The sequence below is a fragment of the Danio rerio genome, chromosome 22 (assembly GCF_049306965.1).
Source record: "Danio rerio strain Tuebingen ecotype United States chromosome 22, GRCz12tu, whole genome shotgun sequence".
NCBI lineage: Eukaryota > Metazoa > Chordata > Actinopteri > Cypriniformes > Danionidae > Danio > Danio rerio.
The window spans coordinates 36,891,045-36,913,264 of NC_133197.1; the positions used below are offsets into that span (position 1 = coordinate 36,891,045).

The 22,220-nt window shown below is 35.8% G+C and overlaps 1 protein-coding gene across 4 annotated transcripts in view; it reads right to left on the reverse strand.

Annotated features, from left to right (window-relative positions):
- slit1b (slit homolog 1b (Drosophila)) overlaps positions 1 to 22,220 on the reverse strand; it is a 94,718-nt gene that overhangs the window by 33,071 nt on the left and 39,427 nt on the right. For 3 of the 4 annotated variants that reach the window (XR_012397418.1, XR_011008164.2, NM_001034975.1), the window contains 13 exon segments: positions 21,364 to 21,435; positions 12,610 to 12,681; positions 12,315 to 12,458; positions 12,067 to 12,230; positions 9,691 to 9,717; positions 9,448 to 9,592; positions 7,752 to 7,826; positions 7,518 to 7,661; positions 4,939 to 5,082; positions 4,386 to 4,552; positions 1,993 to 2,131; positions 1,847 to 1,915; positions 602 to 673 (listed from right to left, as the gene is read on the reverse strand). Coding sequence is in view for 2 of the 4 variants with exons in the window: in NM_001034975.1 (NP_001030147.1) it covers positions 602 to 673; positions 1,847 to 1,915; positions 1,993 to 2,131; positions 4,386 to 4,552; positions 4,939 to 5,082; positions 7,518 to 7,661; positions 7,752 to 7,826; positions 9,448 to 9,592; positions 9,691 to 9,717; positions 12,067 to 12,230; positions 12,315 to 12,458; positions 12,610 to 12,681; positions 21,364 to 21,435 (1,434 nt within the window). In the remaining 2 variants the exon portion in view is untranslated. 4 annotated transcript variants of the gene reach the window in all.

Consider the following 22,220-nt stretch of genomic DNA (forward strand, 5'->3'; position numbering starts at 1 on the left):
GTATGTGTGTGTATGTGTGTTTGTGTATAAATGTGTTGTGCTTGTTTTTGTGCGCTTGTGTATGTGTGTTTGTGTATAAATGTGTTGTGCTTGTTTTTGTGTGCTTGTGTATGTGTGTTTGTGTATAAATGTGTTGTGCTTGTTTTTGTGTGCTTGTGTATGTGTGTTTGTGTATAAATGTGTTGTGCTTGCTTTTGTGCGCTTGTGTATGTGTGTTTGTGTATAAATGTGTTGTGCTTGTTTTTGTGTGCTTGTGTATGTGTGTTTGTGTATAAATGTGTTGTGCTTGCTTTTGTGCGCTTGTGTATGTGTGTTTGTGTATAAATGTGTTGTGCTTGTTTTTGTGTGCTTGTGTATGTGTGTTTGTGTATAAATGTGTTGTGCTTGCTTTTGTGCGCTTGTGTATGTGTGTTTGTGTATAAATGTGTTGTGCTTGTTTTTGTGTGCTTGTGTATGTGTGTTTGTGTATAAATGTGTTGTGCTTGTGTACGTGTGTTTGTGTATAAATGTGTTTGCGTTTGTGAGTGGATTTATGTACAGTACTCGTGAGTGTGTTGGTGTGTGTGTGTGTGTGTGTGTGTGTGTGTGTTTGTGGGCTTACAGTGTGGTCAGCTGGCTCATGTTGGTGAAAGACGTGTTGGTCAAGGAGCTGATTTTGTTGTTGCTCAAGTCGCTGGAATGAAGCACAAATAAACCAGTTCCAATAAGTCAGACATCGATGAATAATAACACACACTGGAGGGCTGGTGTCCCTGCTGGGTTTAGCTCTAACTTGCCTCAACACACCTGTCTGGATGTTTCAAGTATACTTAGTAAGACCTCGATTAGCTTGTTCAGGTGTGTTTGATTAGAGTTGGAGCTAAAGTCTGCAGGGCACTGGCCCTCCAGGAACAAGTTTGGTGACCCCACTGCTGAAAAATCCAGCTTAAACCAGCCTAGGCTGGTTGGCTGGTTTTAGCTGGTCGACCAGGCTGGTTTTAGAGGGGTTTTGGCCACTTCCAGGCTGGTTTCCAGCCCTTTCCAGCCTGGTCTTAGCTGATCAGGCTGGGAGATGACCAGCTAAAACCAGCTTGACCAGCCTAGCCAAGCTGGGAGTCCAGCCAAAACCAGCTATATCCAGCTTAAACCAGTCTGGTCAAGCTGGTTTTAGCTGGATTTAGCTGGTCATTTTCCAGCCAAAAAACAGGCTGGAAATGGCTGGAAACCAGCATGGATATGGCCAAAACCCCTCTAAAACCAGACTGGTCAACCAGCCAACCAGCCTAGGCTGGTTTAAGCTGGATTTTTCAGCAGGGCCATGCTTTAGTCGCTGTGGGTACTATCATACATCTGGTGCAATAGGTTGAAAGATGTGTTTGGCGTGATTTTCAGACCAACGCAACCCTATTTTTCATGTTTTGCACCACCTTATTTAAATAGGCAATCCATTTGCGCTGCTTTGTGGACTCATGAGTGTGCTGGTCTATAAAGGAGGTGTGTTAAGGCGCATTGTTGGTGCGTTTCTATTTTTAGGAACTAAAATAGACTTTTTTTTATCATTTTAGTTTTATTATATATATTTTTTATTATATTTATTATATTTTATTTTTAATTAATGTTTTATAACTATTTTATCACATTTTTTAATCTGTTTTATTTATTTTTTTTTATACTTTTTATTATCTCGTTTATTCCTGTTTATGTAAAGCACTTTGAATTGCCACTGTGTATGAAGTGTGCTATATAAATAGCCTTGCCTTGCCTCATGTTCACACAGCTACATTACACATCAACTAAAGTTTAAAACATGATATCGTAGTGGACCACCACTTTACTGGTGAATGAGCGCACAGTGTTCGACACTCACAGCAGCTGCAGTTGTCTGAAGGCCGAGAGCTCTTGAGGAATCGACACAAACACGTTTCCATCCAGATATCTGCAAGATAAAGAGACGATTTATAAACATCCTGAATGCAGGGCAGATAAGACACCAAGAGTCCTGTTAACACTCACAGCTCGGTGACGTTGAGTGGGACGCCGCGGGGGAGAGCGGACAGGTGTTTATTACTACAGCGCACCACTGAATCCACACATGTGCACTGCTCGGGACACTGCGGCTTCGGGATGCAGCTTACATCCTGCTCCAGCACATCTGAAACACAACAACAATCTTTATGTTTGTTTGTATTTATTATTATTATTATTATTATTATTATTATTATTATGTATTATTAGCCCCCCTTTGATTTTTTTTACTTTTTAAATTTTTTTTCAAACTATGTTAAACAGAGCAAGAACATTTTCACAGTATGTCTGATAATATTTTTTCTTCTGGAGAAAGTCTTATTTATTTATTTATTTTTTATGGCCAGAAAAAAAGCAGTTTTTAGTTTTTTAAACACCATTTTAAGGTCAAAATTATTAGCACTTTTGAGCTTTCTTTTCTTTTTTTATAGTCTACAGAACAAACCATCGTTATGATCGTTAAAATAACACTGCCATTGTTATTTTAAATGTCTCTCGGAACCAGTTGGGTATGTTTGCTGGAAAGATTCAGCGAGGGATAGTTGCTATTTGGAGGACTTTATTGCCTTCTCTTCTATCCTGCCTTCAGACAGTGATATTGCTGGGTGATGGCGCTGCAGATGTGCAGTCATGGTTATACGTGTAAAACAATGCTTGCACACAGTTATTTTTTGTTCACCGTTTTTTTCTTTTATTTGTCATTATACAAAACCGAAATGTCCTCACACCGCAGATTTGAAAGACGCCGGCGCTTCCTTGTACTGTTAACTACCGCTCGCAATGTTAAAGGGCCATGAAACCCCCTCGTTTCAGCAGGGTGTTTTCACACCTCTACTTTGGAAAAAGTCAGCAAAGTGGGCGTGTCCAGCTCTGTTTAGGGGGGAGTGTCGGAGGAAGTAAAGTGGGAGGGTGTGGGAGTGTCTATTTGGGTACGCGCGAGTTTCAGAGTCAAAATACACACCTACATACCTACAAAATACCTACATGGACATCTGTAGTCAAATTATTTGCCAAATTATTAAATGGTGGACTTTAACTGCAGTTTGGCTCTTTCATTTAGGGAATTCATTCATGCCCCTCGCGACAAACGAGATATTTGATTCGAGGAACTGCTCTAAGTGTGTATTTTTCATGCAATGTTTAATACCGCACGGCGAATGAGAGAAAAAAAACTCTGCATTTCCCGTAAACTTAGATGCACTCGGCAGGTAGCGTCATAAAGCCGCGTGTTTTATCTCGGTGCAATAGTTAACTTAGTTCGATACGAACAAACTGAATAAACAAAGAGCACTGGTCGCTCACTTACCAAATCTGTAGAGACAGGACAATCACCAGCAACTAGAGCCGCGTCTTTATTAAGAGAAGACTACAAGCGAATCTGGATCTCAGCGTTTGCAGATGAGAACAGCTCTCAGGTAAACAATGATCCTCCTTAGACACGTAAGTTATTGTTGTCGAGCGTCGCGTACACTGTTAATCCACACGTGACGCCAGCTGCGCTCTCACAGAGAGAAAAAGAAAACGAAACTTAACGGCAGCAAACTATAAAAGCAACAGTTCACGCTTGTTTTGCCAACACAACGTGGTGTCTCTGTCGTCTAAACACTCTGACAGTAATGAATATTAATGAAGTTGCACAATAGAGCGCGCTGATTGGTTTGAACCAAGCCTTACTCATGCATTCATGCATCACACTGTAAGACGTAATAAGACACACTCTGGCTCAGACGTCCAGTCTGCACGCTGGAATACACGCTATTATGTCATGACCGTGACGCAGCTTCAAAAATTCGTTTCAAACCGGAAGTACGAATTTGCTTGAAATAACGCAAAAACAACCAATTTACACTTTTTAGTGAAATACAGGTGTCCTAATAGTGTTTTTAGCAGTGTGGGACACATATACGACTGTCAACAGCTCAAAAAATGTGTTTTGGTGTTTCGTGACCCTTTAAAGTGTGGAATGATGGTCAAGCACCCCCTAACTTTAGAGCATAGTGATTGGATATTTACTCGCTGGGAGGAGTTTCCTCATCTCAGCTCATGGACTTACAGGCACAAACAGTCAATTCGGGGAGATATAAAACGCACATAAATTATTTAAACGCAAAACTGAGAAAACCGCAATTCACAAGCACGTATTGAACCGTGGAGGTCGTACCGTATGGTTTAATATTATATTGAGAACCGTGGCATTCCTAATATATATATATATATATATATATATATATATATATATATATATATATATATATATATAAATTATCCACACCAATTTTTTTTTTTTAATTTCAGACAGCACTCAGGTTTTTGCATCTGAACTCTTCGTATGTTTCTGCTTTTCAAGTCTGGAGACTAAAACTGGAACCCATGTAGTGCACCTTTGTCACAGATGAAGTCCGGCTTGGCTACATCCTGCAGTGGGATTTCTCGAAGAAAAGCTGGATTCTGACAGCGAGGGTTTCCTGTCACGATCTGCCGAGACCTGAGCCATTCTCCCAGCCAGGACAGACGACAGTCACAGCTAAACGGGTTCGCCAGCAGGTTTCTGAAAACACATTCAACAGAGTTGCACAATTTTCATGAAATTTTGACTTTATTCTGCAATGTAGAAGTAAAAACTTGTCCTTTGTGATTGTTTTAGTACTTCAGATTCAATTGCCTATGGGAGAAATGACAATGAATAATAAACAGCAAAAAACAATCAAACTATTTGCTCTACAAACAAGTGTGTTCATGATTACACATGAAAAGTAACATAATTTTATTAGACAAGATCAGTTTGCAACATCAAGCAGCATAGCAAGCTGTTTTTAACATCTAATAATCAATAGAAGTGAATACGATGAGAATGCTTGAGCCAAAATGGCGGTGCCCGCTGATAGGTGAAGAACAAGGTCAATACTTTTAATAAAAGTGTGAGCAGATATTTACAGGGTGGAGAGGTTTGGCAGCGAGTCGAAGGCTCCGGGCATGATGGTGGTGAGCTGGTTATCGTAGAGTGACAGCAGACGCACGTTCTGCAGGCCTGAGAAGCTGCTGTTGTGGACACAACGGATGTGATTGTTCCTGAGCATCCTAACAATGAGAGAAAAAGACTTCAGGGCCGAGACTAAAAGAGAAAGAATGAAAACAAGTGATAACTTCAATTGTTATATGGCTGTCTGGCATACTTGATTCTGATTGGTCAATCGCAACCTTATAAGGTATGTTATTCCACGATAACAACCGCTGAAAATAATAACACAGGCTTATTAGGGTACAACCAGTCATCAGTACTTTTTCGTGAATATGTTTACATCCATATACTGTATATTTAATTGTCCTTCTCGCCACTGTTTTTGACAGTTTAGTGCCATCTTGTGATTGAATAATGCGCAGGTTCGTGTACACTCCATTCAGCCACCTTCATTTCTGTTCGCTTTTCCTTTAATCAAAGAGTTAATAAGCTATTACAACTCAGAACAATTTTTTGTATCTAATTCTATGTTTTGTGACAAGTAGCCATCTAATAATCGGGATAAAGTACATTCAGGAGGTTGTTTTCACAGAATAAAGCTCTTCAGTTTTATACAACAGTGCTCTGCTTTGATTCAGGCTGCTGATAAACCAGACCAGTTTTATTCTGTGATAACAACCTTCTGGATATGCTTCATCCTTAACTTATTCTGAAGTAAAATGGACAGCCTAAATAGAAATATATTAACATTCTGGGCTGCTGTCGGTCAACCAATGAATAAATCAACCCATTGATAAACCTACTACTCAACCAACCAATCAACCATGTTAAATATAAACAGTGGTGTAACATAGGTCAGGAAAAAAAGCATTAACATACTTTGGGTTACACAGAAACCAACCAACCCTATGGTGAACTATCCAACAACTTTAACAATTATTCAACCAAACTGTTAAATAACCAATCAGTCATCAAACCAATTTAAGGGGTCAATCAATCAATCAATACATCCATCCATCCATCCATCCAGCAAGCGACCAATCCATCTATCCATCCATCCATCCATAAAATTAATCAAAACAACAACCAACCAACCAGACGTTGAACTAACCAACTTCAACAACTAACCAACCAAAAAGTTGACTAACTAATTAGTCAGCAAACTAATCAATGGATCATTCAATGAATCAATCAATTAATAAAGCAAGCAATCCATCCTTCTATCCATCCAACCAACCAACTAACCAACCAACCTACCCGATGTTGAACTATCCAACAACTCCAACAATTAACCAATCAAACACTTAACTAACCAATCAGTCTGCAAACCAATCAATGGGTCAATCAATCAATCAATCAATCAATCAATCAATCAATCAATCAATCAATCAATCAATCAATCAATCCAACCAGCCAATCCATCCATTCGTGCATCCATCCATCCATCAAGCAACCAACCAACCAACCGATTGATTGATTGATTGATTGATTGATTGATTGATTGATTGATTGATTGATTGATTGATTGATTGATTGATTGATTGATTGATTGATTGATTGATTGATTGATTGATTGATTGATTCATTCATTCATTCATTCATTCATTTGTTCGTTCGTTCATTTATTCATTCATTCATCCATCCATCCATCCATCCATCCATGCATCAAATCAATCAAATCAAAGCAACCAACAAACTAACCAATCAATCAACCTACCAGATGTTGAACTATCCAACAACTCCAATAATTTACCAATCAAACAGTTAACTAACTAATCAGTCAGCTAACCAATCAATCAGTCAATCAATGCATCCATCCATCCATCCACCCATCACATCAAAGCAACACCCAATCAACCAAACAACTAACCAACCAACCAACTAACCAAACGTTAAACTAACCAACTTCAACAATTAACCAACCAAACAGTTAACTAACTAATTAGTCAGCAAATCCATCTATCCATCCATCCAATCAACCAAGCAACCTACCCAACGTTAAACTATCCAAAAACTCTAACCAATAACCAACCAAACAGTTAACTAATCAATCAGTCAGCAAATCAATCAACGGATCAATCAATCAATCCATCCATCCATCCATCCATCCAACATCTATCCATCCATGCAGCAAGCAGCAAACCAACCAATCCATCAAATCAATCAATCAATCAATCAATCAATCAATCCTCCAGTAATTGACCAATCCATCCATCCATTCATGCATCAAATCAACCAACCAACCAACCAGTCGTTGAACCAAACAACTGCAACAATTAACCAACTAAAGAGTTAACTATCTAATTAGTTAACAAACCAATCAATGGATCAATCAAGCAAGCAAGCAAGCAATGCATAAATCCATCCATCCATTCATCCAACTAACCAATCTGTGAACTAACATTGAACTAACCAACAACCCCAACAATTAACCAACCAAACCCATAACTAACCAATCAGTCAGCAAACCAATCAATGGGTCAATGAATCATCTGCTAATATGGAAATGAAATGACAATGAAAAACAATATTGTGGCAGAAAGGAGACACTTGCAGCATGCGTAATCCGTCCATTCCCCGAAACATTCCTCCTCTCACAGACACCAGGAGGTTTGCAGTCAGGTGAAGCTCAACCACAGAAGACGCTCCGTCGAAAGCTCCGTCCTCAATCTCAGTGATCTTATTGTTGCTAAGATTTCTGCGAGAGAAATGCAGACACAAACACAACGTCATATATGCATTAAGACTTATTTATTTGTGTTACATAGTATATAAATGCAAATCTCACATTTTCTTGAGATGTGTGAGGGGCCGGAAGAGTCCTGTTGCCTCCAGGATAGACAGGTCGTTGTTATTGAGACGTCTGAAACAAAGAGCTAACAATGTAATATCGGTAAAAACACACAATGTACATTTTAGTTTAAATTCTTCAAATTAAACCCCTAAAGAGGCAGAGAAGCTCTAATGAGGTAGTCAAAAACATAAAATGTTAAAAGTAAAACATTAAAAATGTCAAATCGGAGTTTGGGGATTCCAAATTGTGGCGGTGGTTGGTGTGTCATGTACGAAAATGAAGACTGGGGGAGGGGGTTACGGACGTAATTGAAGAGCAGGGAGAGATTGATAGGGCCCTGAGAGTTACTATTATCAAAAACTACCTGGGCCCTTACCATCATCCTAATTCTCTGACCACCACCACCCACCCCCTGCCCCACAGTGGCACCCATGCATCTTGGTATTTTTTTTTACGAAATTTTATAAAATGCGCATAAAAATAGGTGGATGTAAACACAGCTATTTGCACAAACTACGTCCAAACTAATTGTTATTAAACTTCACAGCCACCAATATTAAAAAACAAGACTTGTAATAAAACTGGGCGAAGATTAGATACTAAGGGTGCTTTCACACCTGTGAATCGATTCAGTTGTTCCGAAACAGAGATTACAAATGTTACATTGTTGCTCTTTCCTCTTGGAGTAGTTCGCTTTCACACTGCAAATTTTCTAATCGGACCAAAAGAGCTGAAACAAGTCACGTGCGAGTAAACTTTCCACACATTGGTCAGAGTGTCAGGGTTTATTTTGCAGCGTCCCGCTCAGCTGTCAGGAGAGGTGGTGGTTTGGTGGTGATTGACAAGGTGCGCACGACGTGACGTGTCTGAGGAGAGATGCGGTGGGGAGGAGTAAGAAGGGATGCCTATTTGAGGACCGGGAGGGAGACGCGAGATTACTGGGAGATCATCACTAGTTTGCGGGCATCCGGAGACTCGCGAAACTTCCCGCCCTACTCATAATTCTCACTTCATAAGGCCGTATGCCTATTACATATCCATAAAACACTTTGATATAACCTCGCTCGGATTGGATCGCTTTCTCACTGCAATCGAACCGCTCCAGGGTTCGTTTCAATAGAGCCGAGACCACCTCACTCAGGTGGTCTCGGAGCGATTACTTTGGCGCGGAACAGAGCGCGATTGCCCTGTTCACATATGCCAAACGAACCGCGCAAACTGGGCAAACGAGATACGTTCCGAAACAAAAGTGTAAGTGTGAAAGCACACTAAGAATCGGATACTTGTTATATAATTTACATTTTTATAACACTACCTACTCTGCCACTGCTTCGCCTGGCTTAATCTTTATCCTGTAAAATATCGTTATCGTGATAATAATACGATTAATCATGCAGCCCAAGGTTTACAAGTAAATGGTGCTATAGCTTTAAAAAATGCATGATTTGTGTGGCAAATCATCTCAAATATTTCTAACAAAATGTGTATTTTCAGCACTAAATTATATTATATTTTTAATTATATTATATATATAAATTATATTATATCTTTATAACTAACTGTAATTAAATTACCTAAGCAATGCCTTAAGTAAATTTTTCCAGTGGTAAAGTAATCTAACTACAGTAACTAAGTACTTTGTAACTAATTACACCCAGCACTGGTTTTATTAGTGTGAATATCCTCTTACAGTTCAGTTGTAGAAAGCGGAAGGTGCTCGGGGAACTTGGTCAGCCGCAAATTGGAGCAGTCCACCACGGTAGCTTCACAGCGGCATTTGGGTGGACAAACAGGCTTGCTGTTGCAGTCCTTATTCATTCGTGTGTCCTCTGAGCCTGAGACAGAAAACCAGCATCATTCACAGCACAGCATAAATTATATAACACTTCTAGTCCAAGTTCTTGGAGATACTTAACAGCCTGAATTAACTTACCTGGGATGTAATACTGCTCCTTGGCTGCTATGGCAACGCATGTAAGAAATCAGAAGAAAATACAGCTGCTATGAAAGTGTAGATATATATAGAGCCAGCAAAGATGTAGATCTGAGAGCTATGGCTGGACTTATAGAGAACAAACACAAAGGTGTTTTCTATTATACTGACATTTGTACAATGGTTGCCTTGAATCTGATGGTTGATCAATCTAAATGTCCATTTACTCTTTCTGCTGTCTAATAAGTAACTGCGCTAATAAGTGATTCATCACCTCATATTCTCAACAATTTGTTCAACAACAATAGTTTATTCAGGATGAAAAAAATAAGTGACTGTTTTGATTCAGTTGAGTCATTCAAGAATCAAATGAGTGGTTATCGATGAGTCAGAGAATCATCTACTTAACTTATACAAAAATACTGATTCATTCAAGATTTAAATGAGTGATTGTTTATATGAGTGAGTCACTGAATCATCTATTTAATTTGTTCAAAAATACTGGTTCATTCAAGAGTGTAATACAGTAAATGACTGGCCAAATGAACAAACAACTGAATCAATTACTTAACTGACAGCACTGATTCAATCCGGAATGAAATGACTGATGTCTATGAGGGAGTCACTGAATCATCTTTTTACACCGATTCATTTTGGAATGATATGACTGATTGTTTATGAGGGAGTCATTTAATCATCTTTTACACTGATTCATTCAGGAATGAAATTACTGATTTTCTATGAGGGAGTCACTGAATCATCTTTTACACTGATTCATTCAGGAGTGAAATGACTGATTGTCTACGAGGCAGTCACTGAATCATCTTTTTACACTGATTCATTCAGGAATGAAATGACTGATTGTCTATGTGGGAGTTACTGAATAATTGTTCAGTGACAAAAAAAAGCCTGTGCATGGACTTTTAGCTGGTCAATGGTGACCTCTATTTCGTTATGAATCAAGTTTTGAATTTATGAATTGTATTTGCGCATTTATGAATAGTGTTTAGAAGTTATGAATTGGATTTGTGTATTTATAAATTGTTTCGAATTTATAAATTGTGTTTTGAATTTTCGAATTATGTTTTGCATATTTTAAAATTTTGTTTGGAATTTACAAATTGTGTTTTCCATATTCATAAATTGTGTTTTGAATTTACAAATTGTGTTTTGCATATTTATAAATTGTGTTTGGAATTTTCAAATTGTGTTTTGCATATTTATAAATTGTGTTTGGAATTTTCGAATTATGTTTTGCATATTTTTAAATTGTGTTTTGAATTTTCAAATTATGTTTTGCATATTTTTAAATTGTGTTTGGAATTTTCAAATTATGTTTTGCATATTTTTAAATTGTGTTTGGAATTTTCAAATTATGTTTTGCATATTTTTAAATTGTGTTTTGAATTTTCAAATTATGTTTTGCATATTTTTAAATTGTGTTTGGAATTTTCAAATTATGTTTTGCATATTTTTAAATTGTGTTTGGAATTTTCAAATTGTGTTTTGCATAATAATAAATTGTGTTTTGAATTTTCAAATTATGTTTTGCATATTTATAAATTGTGTTTGGAATTTTCGAATTATGTTTTGCATATTTTTAAACTTTGTTTTGAATTTACAAATTGTGTTTTGCATATTTATAAATTGTGTTTTGAATTTACAAATTGTGTTTTGCATATTTATAAATTGTGTTTTGAATTTACAAATTGTGTTTTGCATATTCATAAATTGTGTTTGGAATTTTCGAATTATGTTTTGCATATTTTTAAATTGTGTTTTGAATTTTCAAATTGGATTTGCGTATTGACAAATCGTGTTTTGAAGTTATGAATTGGATTTGTGTATTTATGAATTGTTTTTAGTGCATTTATGAATTTTGTTTTGAATTTACGAATTGCATTTGCGTATTTATGAGTTGTGTTTTGAATATAAGAATACAAATTTTGAAATGTGAACTGTGTGTGAGTTTTATTTTATAAATATATTATTTTTCTGACTGATCAGGCCCCATACAATCCAGCCCAATCTCTTGAGGAAACAAGAAAAAATGTAGTATTGTCAGAAAAGTGGCCTAACCCTAGCCCTAACCCTAACTAAATTTATACTATTTTACTGTGTTATTTTACTGTAGAGTCTTGATGAAACTGTATGAATAATAAATTTAGATTTTAAAAGGAGGCGTGTCCCCAAACCCCACCCCTTACCATATGAGAGCAACATACTACAATATACAAATGAGATTGTACAAATAAATACAAATACAAAAAAAAGTTACACATTTCTGTGAGATTGTTGGTCCCGTTTATTATCCCTAATGTGTAGATAAATGCAAATTATTTATTCAAATGCAAGTGTGTTTGTGTACTTAATTACCCGAACAGCGGAACTTCTTGCTCTTGATCTGACTGATGCGCTTGTTAGCGAGCCGTCGAGGACTGGAGCACCGCGCGCCGCTGGTCTCAATCGGGTTTGACCTCAGAAAATCTGCCAGCCACTTCAAACCACAATCACAGACGAACGGATTCTGGGCCAAATGACTAGAAACGAAAAAAGCCAACAATGAAAAGTCTCAATTTCCCAGTTAGTGCCCTTATCAGTGTGCATTATATAAAATCTCTTACAGAGTCTGGATGGATTTCAGCGGCGCGAATGTGCCTTTCGCAAGAGTCTGGATCTTATTGTCATAGAGGGACAATAGAGATAAGTTCTCCAGGTCCTGGAAGACGTTGACACGGACACAGTGGATTTTATTGGCGTTTAGTAGTCTGAAAAAGAAAAACACAGACACTTCAGACATTCCAATGACTGTCTGGATGACGCACAGACCATTAAGCAATGCCGCGGTGACATTTTTCATGTGTGGGTGGTAATTTAGCATTGACATTAGCATCGGAGGTGATCTACATCAGTACTTACAGTAACTCTAATGCACTCAGTCCGTCAAAAACACCCCGCGGCAGATCTGTAATCTTATTTCCATAAAGAACCCTGTGAAGGGAAACACAGATGTATATTGGCGCTGATAAATTGTTTTAATTCATACCAAGTCTCCAGGCCTTGTTCAAAATTGACCCTTCAGACACAAGCTTTTACAGTAGATCATTTTTTTAATGCTAATGCCTCAAAACGCAACACTTCCACACAGAGCCCATTAAGTTTAACTATATATATATATATCCTCCTAAGACCCCACCCATTGACTTGTGTCCTTTGTAGTTGACATTACGTTTTCATCAATTTTCTTTGAATTTTTTGAGCTACTCTGTCAAGTCCTGTTGTACTGTTCAGAGGACATCCTGGGCTTTCTAGTGATTTGTCATTTGATTGGCTGGCATGCTAGGAAACACTTCTTACACTGTATCCAAAATGGCCGACATACAAAAAAGCGCAGTTTATTGGAAGGAGTGAGGCATGTAAAATTGAGCTTTTTAAATGTTTTTTTTTACTGTTATTATTACATATATATTTGTTTATTAAAGTGTCAAGAACAATACATTTAGCTTTGAAAGCTGTTAACTTGTTTGTGTTTCAAAACATCATCATTTTTGAAATGTCCACTATAGTGGACACCAGGACCATCTTGATGTAATTAATGACTGCATGTTGTAGGATTCTTTATAAGATAGTTGAGGGAGACTCTGATTTAGAGAGAATTAGAGAATGAAAATCAGTTTTAAATCGCTTCTATGGTAAATTTGTTTTGGATTAACATCATCTTTTTTTTTGTTTTTGTTGAGTTTTTTTGAGTTCGGCTCTCTTTCAGACTAAATTGTTTTAGGAATTATAAAACAAAAGGAAAATTGGCTTTTGTTTAGTTTTTGTTACATTAATATTGGATTATTATCCCTTTACAGCCATATCCTGTACAGTTTTGTTGTCTGAAGGGTGGCCGTTTTGAACTAAAATGGTCCTGTGGTCCACTACAGTGGACATGCTAAATTAAAAATAAAAACAAAATGTAAAAACTCTAAATTGTAGACTTTTTTTAACCCAAAGAATGTAGGAAATCACAAAAAAAAAGAAAATTTTTTAGATAAAATTAACAAATTAACACTTAAAGTATATATGGGACCATTATAAATAGTGGTTAAAAATAAGTGTTAAAATAACACTTTTGAACATTATCAACACTTAGAGAGTGTTAATTAGCAAACTCTTATAGTGTAAAATATCTGTTAAATTTATGGGAAAAAAACAGCAGCTGTGGTTGCCAGTAATCTACTGTTTTTAACTTTTTACATTCATAAATTTCATAAATTCAGTTTACAGAATATTTCTGTTAAAAATACATTCCACAGTCTGTATGTTTCATTGAACAGTCATATATATATATATATATATATATATATATATATATATATATATATATATATATATATATATATATATATATATACAGTACAGACCAAAAGAAGTTTGGACACTCCTTATTCAAAGACTTTTCTTTATTTTGACAATGAAAATTGTAGATTCACACTAAAGGCATCAAAACTATCAATTAACATGTGGAATTATATACGTGACAAAAAAAGTGTGAAATAACTGAAATTATGTCATATTCTAGCTTCTTCAAAGTAGCCACCATTTGCTTTGATTTCTGCTTTGCACACTCTTGACATTCTCTTAAAGAGCTTCAAGGGGTAGTCACCTGAAATACCTTTCACTTCACATGTGTGCCAACAAGCAGAAAAGACTCGTTTGGGTTAAAAAAAAAACACAAGGAATGGACATTAGACCAGTGGAAATCTGTGCCTTGGTGCTCTGTGCTTTTGGTTGGCTCATCTTCTACTGTCCAGGTTTGGAGCCTGTGTGAATCGTAGCCTCAGTTTTCTGTTCTTAGCTAACAGGAGCGGCACCCGGTGTGGTCTTCTGCTGCTGTAGCCCATCCACCTCAGGGTTGGACATGTTGTGTGTTCAGAGATGCTCTTCTGCAGACCTCGATTGTAGCGAGTGCTTATTTGAGTTCCTGTTACCTTTCTATCAGCTGGAACCAGTCTGGCCATTCTCCTCTGACCTCTGGCATCAACAAGGTATTTGCGCCCACAGAACTGCCACTCACTGGATATTTCCTCTTTGTCGGACCATTCTCTGTAAACCCTTAAGATGGTTGTGCGTGAAAATCCCAGTAGATCAGCAGTTTCTGAAATACTCAGCTCAGCCAACAACCATGCCACATTCAAAGTCACTTAAATCCCCTTTCTTCCCCATTCTGATGCTCGCTTTCAACTGCAGCAGATTGTCTTGATCATGTGTGCATGCCTGAATGCATTAAGTTACTGCCATGGCTGATCAAACATTTGCGTTGACGTGCAGTTGGACAGGTGTACCTATTAAAGTGGCCGGTGAGTGTATATTTAACTCTATATTATCAAAACAAAGCATTCATCCTTAATAAAAGTCGAGGACATCTGGGACAAAAGCTCTGTCCCGCTGAGCTGAATCACGTGTGTCCACACGCTCACTCATATCATATCGGCATTTATGCTAACGACGACTAGCGCCGGAGGCATATTTACACAAAGCGCACACTTCCACATCAGACGCCTGCTGGGATCTCCACATAACAGATGTTTACAAAGCTCTTCCTGCTACATGATGCATAATTCAGTAGCAAAAAGGAATAAACTGCCTCGCAGGAACATGCCAGGGATATGCAGCAAATCATATGCAGATTAAATGATTTCATACATAAGTGCTGCAAAATGCGCGCCGCGTGAAGCCTGTTGTTTCATCCATTTTGTTTATTACAGATTTATAATAAATGGGTCATTTTCAAAACAATAATGTAAGAAGAACTGAACCAGTTCATTTAATAATAACAGCTATTAGTGTTTGTGAGTATACATTTAATTTGAAACTCATACACAAACCTAATGTAGCATATTTATTGTTTTTTTTATTATTACAATATACCATCTGTATATTTGGTACTATTGGCTGTCCATAAAGAGATTCTTAGCTCAAATGTATAAGAAAACCTAAAAAATACACTTTGAGGGCCCTATCATACACCCGGCGCAGTGTGGCGCAAGGCGTGACGCAGTAGTCTTTTGGTAGTTTCAGCTTGGCGCAAGAGACGTTTTGAGGCGTTGCGCTACGCTGTTTAAATAGCAAATGCATTAGCGCTCATTTGTGCGCCCATAGGCGTTCTGGTCTAAAAAGGAAGGCGTTCTGAGTCGGACCGCTGGTGCGTTGCTATTTTGAGAATCTATAATTGATTTTTTATTAGACCAAAACAAACCCGGTCTAAACTCCGGCGCAGAGTTGCGCCTCGCTTACACACTGCTTAATACACACAAGAGAGCAATAGGCAAATATCTTTACATATGAAAAAAATTTAAATATTAAGGATATAGTATATAATAAGAATAGATATAGGATATAAAGGATTAAAATATTACAAAACATATTATTTTCTAGCCTACATAAATATGAAAAACCACTGCTTTCATGTCTTCTTCATCTCGGGAGGCTTTTTCAGTTCATTCATAACAATTTGCTTTTGTTAAATGTTATTATTATTAGCAGTATTATTTATTATATCCATATTTATATTTGTTTTATTAAAAACAAGCTTAGATTTGCCCACCTGTCAGGTTTTAGACCATATGGGGCATGGCAGGTGTATTAGGATATAACTCAGGTTTTTGAGCACACTTTGTTAATATTGTTCATTTATTCGTTTGCTGGAAATTAGAACTGAATTTAGAAATAGTTTTGAAACGAATATTTGCGCTAAAAAAAAGTATTTATTTATAGACTAATTGATGTCTGTGCGTAAAGGTTTCCCTATCCAAGAGCGAAAGTGAAAGTAGATCCATTATCTCTCATTCTCACGCAGTTGATGCTCTGTTTAACAGTTTTCTGTTAAAAAACTGTTAACTGTTTGCTTGTGAAATGCTCAGTTTTTCCACTTAGACTTACTTTGCGTCCTGTAAATAGCGAATGCGCTCTTGGCGCGACGCAGCTGGCTCTTAAAGGGAATGGGAGATGAGACTCTAATTGGTTTATTCTGAAAACACACCTATAACTCATTAAGAAAATAAACTCAACCCTTTTAGAACATGCGCCTTGGCGCAAGGCAGATTTCTCGTCCTTAAATTAGCAAAAACGCGTCCTGACACGCCCTGAAAGCGTTTGCGCCCTGCGTTTTGCGCTCTGCGCATGGACCGTCAAAATAGAGCCCTGAGTGTTTATATTGTCGGTACGCTTTTATGAACGCTTCCACTGTCAAAAGGTGTACCATACCGTACCGTACCACTTTTTCGGCACCCTTTCAAAAGGGTACCAAACATGAGAAAGGGTACTAAAAGGCAGAGCTAGGGCCTACTCACACTATGCCATCCGTACCTTGCCCAGGCCCGTTTCCCGGATCGTTTGAGAAGTGTGAGTGCACTGAATTGGGCTCAAGCACGGTTCACAAGGCCGGCCCTGGCCCGGTTGGAGGTGTAAGAGGTGTGCCAGAGCGCGGTTCACTTGGGCTTTGGCGTGGTACGCTTGTAGTGTGAATGCAAAATGCGCCAAAGCCCGAAACTGAAAGCGAGACGTGACTTTTAAGGGGTTGTTTCATATGGATTTATTAATCATTCTTACTGTTCAGTGAACGCAAACTGCCGTAGTTTATTAAAGACGTAAACCCCTCACTGCACGACAGCTGCACCTTCAGCAAACCTCATTCCTGCAGCACGAGGGCTTTATGATTGTTTATGAGCGCCAAAAGTGGTTGATCTGTTCGGCGAAATATGTTGGTTAAAAAAATCTATTTCACAAAACTTCTACACAATCTAAAACAAGATTTCAATTTTTTTGTGCTAGAAATGTATGCAAATTAGACTATATTAATTGAAGAAAGCCTTATTTGCATATTTAAGCAACATTTTAGAAAAAAACTATATTTAAATGTTAGTTTATATTTATGTATTCATTGTACATAAATGTATATATTCGTTAGAGAATGCCTCATTTGCATATTCAAGTAACATTTTAGAAAACCGGTCATTTTAAAAAGTATACATTAATTCATGTATTCATATTTTTATTGTACATAAATGCATCTCTTCAAGATTAATGCCTCATTTGCATATGTGAGCCACATTTTAGAAAAAAGAGGGGAAAGTGTGGAATTAAAAAAATGTATATATTCATTCAAATATTTATTGTCAATAAATGCATATATTTATTGAATAATGCCTCATTTGCATATTTAAGCAACATTTAAAAAATGTTGACTTTAAAAATGTACATATTCATTCAGAAATTCTTTGTTATCAATCCATTGTATATAATCATTAAAGAATGCCTCGTTTGCATATTTAGGCAACGCTTTTGGAAAACTACTAATCCAAAAAGGTGGAAGTTTAAAATGCATATATTCACTCATAAATCCATTGTACATAAACGTATATATTTATTAAAGAAGGCCTAATTTGCATATTTAAGCAACATTTTAGAAAACCTGTCATCTTAAAATGTATATATTCACTTATGTATTCATATATTTATTGTACATAAACTTACATATTCGTTAAATTATGACGTTTGCATAATTAAGCAACATTTTAGAAAACAAGAATAAAAAAGATACATTTAAAATGTATATACTCATAAAGGAATGCATAATTTGCACATTCAAGCATATTTATACAAAATAAGAAACAATGTGGACTTAAAACATTTATATATTCATTCAAATATTTAATGTATATAAATGTACATGTTCATTAAATAATGCCTCATTTGCATATTCAGAAATTTTTTTTAAACCTGTCATTTTAGAATGTATATATTCATTCAAGTATATGCATATATTCATTAAAAAATGCCTCAGTTGCATATATATATATATATATATATATATATATATATATATATATATATATATATATATATATATATATATACATACATATATATATGGAGTAAATATATATGTGGAGTGTGTGGAGTTTAAAAATGTATATATTCATTTGTATATTCATTGTCAATAAATGCATATATGGATTAAACAATGCCTCATTTGCATATGTAAGCAACATTTTAGAAAATGTGTTGGCCACATTTCCATATTTAAGGAACATTTTAGAAAAAAAGTAGAACATTTGTCTTATTCACAAATTTACATATTCATTTATGAATTAATTGTACATAAATGTATATATTCATTAAAAATGGCTCATTTGCATATTCGAGGAACATTTATAAAAAATAAGAAACAATGTGGATTTAAAACATTTAAATATTCATTCATATATTCAATGTATATAAATGTATTTGCTCATTAAATAATGCCTCATTTGCATATTTAGGAAACGATTTAGAAAACCTGTCATTTTAAAATGTATATACTCATTCAAATATTCATATATTCATTATATATAAATTCACATATCCATTAAAGAATGCCTCATTTGCATATGTAAACAACATTTTAGAAAATGTGTTGGCCACATTTCCAAATTTAAGGAACATTTTAGAAAAAAAGAAGAACATTTGACATATTCACAAATTTACATATTCATTTATAAATTAATTGTTCATATATGTATATATTCATTAAAGAATGGCTCATTTGCATATTCGAGGAACATTTATAAAAAATAAGAAACAATGTGGAATTAAAACATTTAAATATTCATTCATATATTCAATGTATATAAATGTATATGCTCATTAAATAATGCCTTTATTTGCATATTTAGGAAACAATTTAGAAAACCTGTGATTTTAAAATGTATTTATTCATTCAAGTATACATTTATTCATTAAATATAAATGCATATATTAATAATTAAAAATGCCTCATTTACACATGTAAGCAACATTTTAGAAAAAAGGGAAAATGTGGAATCGAAAAATTTATATAATTATTGACAATAAATGCATATATTCATTAAATAATGCCTCATTTGCATATTTAAGGAACATTTTGGAAAAAAAGAAGAACATTTGACATATTCACGAATTTCCAAATTTACCTATTCATTCATAAATTAATTGTATTTAAATGTATATATTGATTAAAGAATGCCTCATTTGCATATTCAAGCAACATTTTAGAAAACCTGTCATTTTAAAATGTATATATTCACTCACGTATTCATATATACATTGTCAAAAATGTTATATTCAATAAATAATGCCTCATTTGCATATTCAAGCAACATTTTAGAAAACCTGTAATTTTAAAATGTATATCTTCACTCATTTATTCATATATTCACTGTCAAAAAATGTGTATATTCAATAAATAATTGACTCTTCCCCCCCCGCCCCCCCCCACCCCCCCCCCCCCCCCCACTGACCTGCAATGTCTTGCCTAAACAAAAATGTATATATTTGTTTAGATGACTGCAGTTTTATGAGACACTGTGTAACAAATGTAGCACATTAAGCGTCCCGCTGCAGGACAATCAGTGTTTCCTGCTCCCGCTGTGCTGCAAACGGCTGCAGGTCAGTGTAGTTTATGAAACATCATCAGTAATGTCCACATCTCTGCGGCAGGATCATTTCATTGCTAATGTCTGTGCGCTTTATGACTTTTACCACATTTCATGAAGACACACACATTGGCTTGAGGTTTTTTTTCATGGGTCATTTCCTCACAATGTCCATGTGCGGCTTTCTGACACACAACACAATATCTACAATTGAAATCTAAATGTCACAGGCCTCCTGTGAATATCTTTTTTCTCAAATATTTCTCAAATGATGTTGAACAGATTCAGGAATTTTTCACAGTATTTCCTATAATATTTTTTCTTATTATTTAATAATAATAATAATAATAATAACAATAATAATAATAATAATAATAATTATAATAATAATAACAATAATAATAATAATAATAGTAATAATAATAATAATAATAATAGTAATAATAATAATAATAATAGTAATAATAATAATAATAGTAATAATAATAATAATAATAGTAATAATAATAATAGTAATAATAATAGTAATAATAGTAATAATAATAGTAATAATAGTAATAATAATAATAATAATGTATTTTATTTAAAGGCACCTTTCATGACACGCAAGGTACAGGACAGCTAGAACAATCAGTTCAAATAAAAACACAATAAAAGCCAATAGAATACAATACAAACTTTAAAGATGCGGTCAGGTTAAAGAGAATAAGCTGTTCTGAACAGATGTGTTTTGAGTTTGGATTTAAATTGTAAAAGAGAGTCTAAGTTATGGAGATCAGTAGGAAGTGAATTCCAAAGCTGAGAAGCAGAGTGGCTGAGCATGGTCTAACAGGGTTGAGCTTATTTTTTTAATGAGTTATAGGTGTGTTTTGAGAATAAACCAATCCGAGTCTCATCTCCCATTCCCTTTAAGGCCGTACTCACACTAGGTACAGTTGCCTCGAACCGGGCCAAAGCACGCTTGTGCCCCCTCCCGTCTCCCCCGACGGCCCGCGCTCACACCACAAATGGGCTTCGGCACGCTTACGTCATCGCTGCTGCGCTGTTCAGTGAGAAGCGCTCTCACTCAGCAGCACGGTGGAGATTTCTCTAGTTAAATCGTTTCAGTCGTTTGATATGCCGTCAAATATTTCGCCAAACAGTCCTAAGAGATGCGGGTTAGATATTTCGCCGAACAGATCCGCCACTTTTAGCCTCCTTAAGCAATGTGAATAAACGATAACGGCACACTTACAGTGAGTTGAGAGAGCGCAGACCGTGAAAGGCATCAGGAGCTATTTCTGATATCTGGTTATTACTCAAATCGCTGAGGAGAAAAACACACAATTATGAACAAATGAAAAACACAATGATCCTTATTAGAAGAGAAAACAAACATCTGGTTCATAACAAATAGAGTAGATTCTGAATAAATGATCGCCAGCTACTGCTTAAAGATATAGTTCACCCAAACATTTAAATGTTCAGTTAATTTACAGGCCACTGGAGACGTAGGCGACGTAGATGAAGACATAGTTTTTAATTAGAACATTAAAGTCCTTGTGAAATCAAAGTTTACCATGTTTATTTTGCTAGCACACTTGATTTTAATTATTTTGCTGACACCCTAACACCCAACTAGCATGTCATTAGTATGGTTCTAGCATGAATTAGCATGTTGCTAGCATGTTTCTAGTATAAACTAGCATGCTCTTAGCTTGAATTTAGTTTGAATTAGTATGTTTCTAGTATGAATTAGCATGCTGCTAGTAAGATAAGTATGTTTGTATGTCATTAGCATGTTCCTAGTGTGGATCAGTGTATTGTTAGTATGGATTGGTATTCAATGTAAAGTCAACGGCAGTTTTTTTACAATGGAAGTGTATGGGACAGTTGCTAGGGTGCTGTAAGTGGTTGCTAGGGTGTGGCTAGTAAGTTTAAAGGTCATCAGTGATTGGCAGATTGATAGTCTGAGAGAAATAAGCCCAACTTTAAGTCTGTATGACAGTCTGGCTCAAAGTTATGAGGCCACAAAATTTGGTCCAATGTTAAGTCAATGAGACTTTTCTGAACTTTCCGGCTTAGTTTTGAGGAAACTGTAAGTCAGATCAG